Here is a 7228-nt window from a genome sequence, read left to right as displayed (position 1 = left end):
GTGGTCTCATTTCCAGTTTTACCCTCTCCCGTCCTCTTTGTGTCTCTGCCCCGCTCTGCCATCGCAAAGAACCCCAAGGCTATGGCGCGTCGGCCTTTTGCGCTTCATGGAAAGAAAAGGTGGCGCGCGTTAAGAAGGAAGGAATTTTAAAAGGTGGTGGGTGGGGAGCAAACTGGGGATCGGGTCTCCCCCCCCCCCGGGACGGGCACGCGCCTTGGAGAGAGCCCTCGCCCCGCCCAGGCAGCCCAGAAGGACCCAGGAGTCCGGGCTGGCGGGGGACCCTTTTGGAACGCAGAGCGGCTGGACCAATTCTTGCGCCATCATCTTGGAAAGGCAGTCCGAGAAAGCGGGCTTTCCGTAGCTCAAGATGATGGCGCAAGAATTGGTCCAGCCGCTCTGCGTTCTCAAAGCGTCCCCCGCGAGCCCGGACTCCTGGGTCCTTCTGGGCTGTGTGGGCGGGGCGAGTGCGCTCTCCGAGGCGCGTGCCCGCCCGAGGTTTCTCCTGCGTCTCCTCCGGCGGCAGGTGGCGGCGCTGCGCCAGGCAGGCAGGCAGGCGGCTCTCGCTGCCTTCGCGTCTCTCGTCGCTTCCCGGACGCCACCCAGGAAGCGGTCTCGATCGGGGCAGGGCGAGCGCGCCTGGAGGCGCGGGGCTTCCGGGGAGCCGGAGATCCAGCGGCCTGGGGAGGCGGAGAGGTTCCGGGGCTCTCCGTGCGCCTCCAGAATCTCGGAAAGGAAGGAGGTTTCCGGGGTCGCCGGCCGGTAAGGGGCGCGCAGCAGAGCGCACGGTGCGCCTTGGAGAGGCCTGGGAGGTGGATGGAGGCGCGGGGGTTCCCTTTTGGGTGCGCGAGCGAGCGGGCTCTGAGCATGTGCAGAGTGCCTCCCACGGGCGAGGCCCTTGGGTGGATGGAGCGGTGAGGCGGAGATGAGGAATGCGGGGTGTGAGCAGGAAGGTGCGTCGGGTTTCGGGGTGCGCCTCTGGGGCGCCCTGCGCCAAGCCTCGCTGCTGCATTTGAAGCGCCGATCCCAGCTGCGGAAAGGCGGAGAGGGTCCGGCGCTCTGCACACGCCCAGGGGCCCGCAGGTGAGCTGCTTCCCCCAGCCTCACTCAGGTACCCTAAAGAAAGGAGTTCTGCGGCATGGAGGTTAAAGTTTCGGGTTAGGACGTCGGAGGAACCAGGGTTAAAATCCCCCCCCCTTGCCCACGGAGCTCCCTGGAAGATTTTGAGTGCCAGTCCCCCCTCGCAACCTCACAGGGTCTTTGCGGGGATAAAATGAGTGGGAGAACCGCGTTTGCTGCCTTGCGGTCCTTGGAAGAAAAGGTGTCAAATAAGGCAGCACCTGAGTTCGTTTATCCTCCCCTGTTATTTGCCTTTCCTAGCAGACCTAGAAAGCAGCCTCTTGTGAAGGCAAAAGGGGGCGAAAATCTAAGAAAGGTGGCAGGAAGGTGGTCTATAAATGGAGTGTTGAGGAGGTGGGGACACTTCCACCTGTTGCTGTCTCTTTGTTCCCAAACTGCGGTCTTCTTTCTGTCCTGCTCAGGTGCTCCGTGCGAGGAAGAAGACGCCTTTACCTGCTTCCAACACCTGGTTAATGGATGAGCCGAACAGGACAAGGAACTCCATTTGCAACCGTAAGCTCACCCCAAGTTGGGATGGTCTGATGGGGAGTAGGGGGCTGCGATGGGCAGCAGAGGGATTTCATCTCTGTTGCATTTATACCCTACCTTTCCTCCGTGGTTCTCCCCTTCCTTCCTTTAATCCCACGACGACGACCCTGTGAGGTAGGTGAGGTTGAGAAGCAACGGCTGGCCCCCAAAGTCACACCCAGTGAGTTTCATGGCTCTCCCAGGCCCTAGACCGATACTCTAAAGGTAAAGGTAAAGGGACCCTGACCATTAGGTCCAGTCATGACTGACTCTGGGGTTGCAGCGCTCATCTCGCTTTATTGGCTGAGGGAGCCGGCATACAGCTTCGGGGTCATGTGGCCAGCATGACTAAGCCGCTTCTGGCGAACCAGAGCAGCACACGGAAATGCCATTTACCTTCCCGCCGGAGCGGTACCTATTTATCTACTTGCACTTTGACATGCTTTCAAACTGCTAGGTGGCAGGAGCAGGGACCAAGCAATGGGAGCTCACACCGTCGCAGGGATTCGAACCGCTGACCTTCTGATCGGCAAGTCCTAGGCTCTGTGGTTTAACCCACAGAGCCACCTGCATCCCTAGTCCGATACTCTAGTTCCATCAAAATAAATAAATTGTCCAGTAGCACCTTAGAGACCAACTCAGTTTGTTCTTGGTATAAGCTTTTGTGTGCATGCACACTTTTTCAGATACTCTAGCCCAGGTGTAGGCAAACTCTGGCCCTCCAGATGTTGTGAGACTACAATTCCCATCATCCCTGTCCTGTTAGCTAGAGATGATGGGAATTGTAGTTCCAAAACATCTGGAGGGCAAGAGTTTGCCTATGCCTGCTCTAGCCCCGTGTTTCTCAAACATGGTTCCCCAACTGGTCTTGGACTACAGCTCCCATCATCTCTAGCTGGCAGGGCCAGCGGTCAGGGATGATGGGCATTGTAGTCCAACATCATTTGAAAACCCACACCCACTACACAATGCTGACTCTTTGGTGCAGGGAGCGGGCAGTGTTGAAATAAGCTTGAGCCGGAGAAGTTGGCAGAGGGGGAACGAAATGTGGGGCAGAAGAGAGAGAGAGACAGGTGAGCTTGTAGTTTGCATGTGTGAAGGGAAGCTGGACTCCAGCTGTGGGCTAAGGCAGCAACACCAGCCTCCTTTCAGTTGGTTGGCATGCTAGCTTTGGGTCCTGATGGGACCTGGACTCCCAACGTTGTAACAAGAGCCCTGCAGGATCCAGCCCGTGGCCCCATTTAGTCCAGCATCCTGTTTTCACAGTGTCAGTGCTGGATTAAACCCTGTGCACCAGAGATTTACAGAAGATTGGAAGAAGTATATGAACTATCTGAAGAGCAACTGCAACCAAGAAATTATGCTAGTAGGACTGCAAGAAGTTTTGTAAGGAGGAATATACAAAGTGTTGCCAAGTAGAAAAAGATAGAGATATTGGCTATGAGTTTTAAATGTAATAGGGAAAGTAAGAAATGCATACTAAGAGATTAGATTGGAAAATTTTCAGACAGGACTGATGGAAGTCAAAAATTGAATGGCCTTCTCTGTGGTGGCTCCTAAGTGGTAGGACTCCCTCCCCAGAGAGATGCACCGGGCACCTTCATTGCACAGCTTCCAGAGGATGCTGAAAGCACACCTTTTTACCCTGGCTTTTCCACCCTCAAATTGGTTGCACACTGTCTTAAACGGTTCAAAACGCAGCAGTTTTTAATGACCTTATGGTGGAGGTCAATCAATCAACTCTATCAATCGATAGGGGTCCTAGCTGACTTAATGTGGCACCAATGACCTCATGACCTCTCCAGCGTCCGAAATTCCCCAGGCGCATATCGCTACTGGCACAGGTTGTTACAACTACGTGGAGGTCTCTCTGCAATTAAAAAACCTCTGCCTTAGTCTGTAGTTAATGCCATGTCCAGTTCCACTGTGTGCTTCTCCTTCTTGCTTATTGGGAGACGTGAACTATTGTAAGAGTGAGCGACAGTCGAGCAATGCGGTTGAGAGCACAATATCACAGAATCGTAGTGTTGGAAGGCATCCTGGGAGTCATTTAGTCCAACCCGCTGGCGAATAGACATTTGTGGTGTTGTGGCGACTGTAAACTAGGTTTAAGTTTACAAGGAACCAGGCAGAGGGCCTTCTCGGTGGTGGCACCCACCCTGTGGAACGCCCTCCCACCAGATATCAAAGAGATAAACAACTACCAGACTTTTAGAAGACATCTGAAGGCAGCCCTGTTTAGGGAAGCTTTTAATGTTTGATGCATTACGGCATTTTAATATTTTGTTGGAAGCCGCCCAGAGTGGCTGGGGAAGCCCAGCCATATGGGCGGGGTATAAATAATAAATTATTATTATTATTATTATTATTATTATTATTATTATTATTAGGGTTGCCTAGCTTATATTACCCGAGTTTCTAACACAGGCTCTCTCTTCCCTTGCCCAGGTCCCGCTTCCCACATCGACGCCACCACCATGTACTTCCCTTGGCGCATCCGTGTCCACATCTCTGTGCGCCTGCAAGATGCTCCTTCCCTCTAGCTCCTCCCCCCGTGGGGCCATGTCGCAGGAGGGGGGCGCCCGGCCAAAAGCCAAGCAAGATGCGGCTCCCGGCGCCCGTCCCGCCGGCCGCTGGAGAGCCCGAGCGAGCCGATCCCTGGAGAGGCAGAGCCTTTCGCCGCCAGAAGCGGAAACAGACGGAGGAGGCTCCTCGGGGTCGCCGGAGCCCGTCAGCAAAGCGGTGGGCCGCTCCTTGCGCCAGAAGCTGCAGGCGGCCGTGGGGCAGTGCTTCCCTCTCAAGAGCGCCTCCCGCTCGCCGGACCTCTCTGCGCAGCGCAAGATCCACCTGCGGGAGCTGATGCTCGACACCTGCCCCTTCCCTCCCGGCTCGGAGCTTGCGCGCACCTGGAACCTCATCAAGCAGCACACGGCGCCCGTCTCGGAGCAAGAGGCCCTGGCGGCGCCGGCGCCGCGCTCCGACGACGAGGACGACCGCCTGCGGGAGCGGCGGCGCATCAGCATCGAGCAAGGCGTCGAGCCGCCGCCGGACGCCCTGATCCACACCTTTGAGGTGACGGCGCAGGTCAACAACCCCCTCTACAAACTGGGGCCCAAGCTGGCGCACGGCATGAGCGAGCTGGCCGGCGCCGGGTGGGCGGCGCTGGCGGCAGCGGACGAGGAGGACGAGGAGGAGGAGGAAGAGGAGGCAGCCGCGGGCTCCTCTTCCTGCGCCGCGGGGCTGCCGCCCGACGTGCGCATCCACACCCAGATCGACTACATCCACTGCCTCGTTCCGGACTTGCTGCAGCTGACGCAGCTGCCCTGCTACTGGGGCGTGATGGACCGCTACGAAGCGGAGGCTCTGCTGGACGGGAAGCCCGAGGGCACGTTCCTGCTGCGGGACTCGGCGCAGGAGGACTACCTGTTCTCAGTGAGCTTCCGCCGCTACGGCCGCTCGCTGCACGCCCGCATCGAGCAGTGGAACCACAACTTCAGCTTCGACGTGCACGACCCCAGCGTCTTCCACGCGCCCACCGTGACCGGGCTCCTGGAGCACTACAAAGACCCCAGCGTCTGCATGTTCTTCGAGCCGCTGCTCTCCGTCCCCGTCAACCGGACCTTCCCCTTCGGGCTGCAACACCTCTGCCGCGCCGTCGTCACCTGCTGCACCACCTACGACGGCATCGGCCGCCTGCCCATCCCCAGCACCCTCAAGGCCTATCTCAAGGAGTACCACTACAAACAGAGGGTGCGCGTCCGGAGGCTGGACGCCTGGTGGAGCTGACCGGGGAGCCCGTGGCTCCCATTTCCAGCTGGTTAGCTCTCTCTCTCTCTCTCCCACCACTGCCCGTTTGACTCGGATACTTCTGCCCCCCGCAGACATTTTAATCCATCCCGCTCCAGGGTTGTGAGCGTGGGCGCTTTCCTCCACGAACCGGGTTTCGTTCCCGCCGCCAAATTGCATGGCTCGAGAGATCTGGGAACCTACGGGGAGGACATCTCTTGTATCTGCAGAGGAGTGGAGAAGCCGGACTTGGGTGGCGCCGCTGCCAGCAGCTAGGAAGGGACCTTGGAAGCAGCCTTATAGAGTCTACACTGACGGCAGCAGTGGCCGGCCGAGGTTTTGGGCAGGGGGTGCTCTGAGCTGGACATAAAGGTGCCGCTTGGGATCAAACCTTCTGCAGGCAAAGCAGGTGTCCTGGCAGCTGGAGGACCCCTGCCTCCCCACCCCCGGCCTGTTCTGGCCCAAGCACCCACCCACCCTGCCCCCCAGTTTGGGTGCTGCTTTGGCGCTGGCCAGAGGTCAGTCCTTTTGCCGTTTCCTACTCCACCAAGTGTTTGTGTGTCTGTCAAGTGCATTAACCGGGTTCTGGGTGCGAACTTTGCCTTTCAAGAAACTTCCAGTCAAACACCTCCTCTTTCCCCGGGAAGCTGCGGTTCCTGCATCGCTGCGGGTTGGGCTAGATGACCCTCAGGTGTCCCTTCCACGGTTCTGTGACCCAGTTGTCTTACGCACATTCTTCTTCCCGAGCTCACACCACTGCCGAATGGGAACCGGGTGGGGTGGGTTTGAGTCAGCGACCGACCGTTGTGGGTGGCAGGGGATAAATAAAAAAAGCACAAAACTTGAAACACGAGTTGCTTCTTCCAACACAGGCTTTCGAACAAATTCCACGCAGGAGGGGAATGGACCAAGACTCTTTTATTTGGCACGAGTCCTCCTCAAGACTTGTCTTTAATCCATCCCCACAAGCCCGAATCCTGGGCTGCTGCCTTTGCCCCCAAAGTGAGGGGGGCAGAGGGGCTGAGGAATTTGGAGGTGCTGCTCTCAGGTCTTCTTTGCAGGGCCAAGGCAGCAGCTTTTGGCAAATCCAGCCAATTTGCCAGTGGATGTTTCCTCCTGCCAATGTGGATCAGCTGAGTGGCGATGCTTTTAGAAGAATGGACTGCCCAGGTGGTATTTTTTGGGTGGAGGGGCAGGTTGAATGAAATCTAGGTCTTGCACTCCCCTCTACTGCCAGAAAAGGACTGCTGCTACATTTCAATGCATTTTTAATCTTTGTTGGAAGCCGCCCAGAGTGGCTGCGGAGACGCAGCCAGATGGGCGGGGTACAAATAATAAAATTATTATTATTATTATCCAGTTGGGCATCCTGTTCCCATGGCGGGCAACCAGGTGCTGCTTCTGGGAAATCTGCGAACAGGATCCGAGCCCAAGGGAGATTCTCCCCTTCTGTGGTTTCCAGCGACTGGTACTCGGAAGCATTGCCACCTCAGACTGCATAGGCAGGGCAGAGCCATCCTGGCTAGCAGGCTGTGATGGCCCTCTCCATGAATTTGTTGGTCCCTATCACTGGGGACGCGGGTGGCGCTGTGGGTAAAAGCCTCAGCGCCTAGGGCTTGCCGATCGAAAGGTCGGCGGTTCGAATCCCCGCGGCGGGGTGCACTCCCATCGTTCGGTCCCAGCGCCTGCCAACCTAGCAGTTCGAAAGCACATCAAAGTGCAAGTAGATAAATAGGGACCGCTTACTGGCGGGAAGGTAAACGGCGTTCCGTGTGCTGCGCTGGCTCGCCAGATGCGG

General features: G+C 57.3%; 1 protein-coding gene across 2 annotated transcripts; it reads left to right on the top strand.

Moving 5' to 3' along the window:
- Positions 1–486: 486 nt before the first annotated feature.
- LOC310684435 (suppressor of cytokine signaling 5-like) lies at positions 487–6278 on the top strand. Of its 2 annotated transcripts, none has more exons than XM_083455590.1 (3): positions 487–759; positions 1539–1629; positions 4093–6278. In XM_083455590.1, exons 2-3 carry the CDS (start codon positions 1594–1596, stop codon positions 5428–5430), a joined length of 1374 nt encoding a protein of 457 aa, XP_083311716.1. In that variant the 5' UTR covers positions 487–759; positions 1539–1593; the 3' UTR covers positions 5431–6278. The 2 variants fall into 2 exon arrangements, with proteins under 2 accessions (XP_083311716.1, XP_083311717.1); XM_083455591.1 differs by lacking the exon at positions 487–759 and adding an exon at positions 803–1080.
- Positions 6279–7228: the final 950 nt, after the last annotated feature.

This window comes from Podarcis tiliguerta (genome assembly GCF_965153285.1).
Source record: "Podarcis tiliguerta genome assembly, chromosome: 8".
NCBI lineage: Eukaryota > Metazoa > Chordata > Lepidosauria > Squamata > Lacertidae > Podarcis > Podarcis tiliguerta.
This window is presented reverse-complemented; position numbering and strand designations above follow the sequence as displayed.

Coding starts and splice junctions, on each gene's coding strand:
- LOC310684435 (XM_083455590.1), top strand. CDS start 1,594: ATGAGCCGAACAGGACAAGGAACTCCATTTGCAACC. Junction 1,630..4,092: donor AAGGAACTCCATTTGCAACC/GTAAGCTCACCC, acceptor TCCCTTGCCCAG/GTCCCGCTTCCCACATCGAC.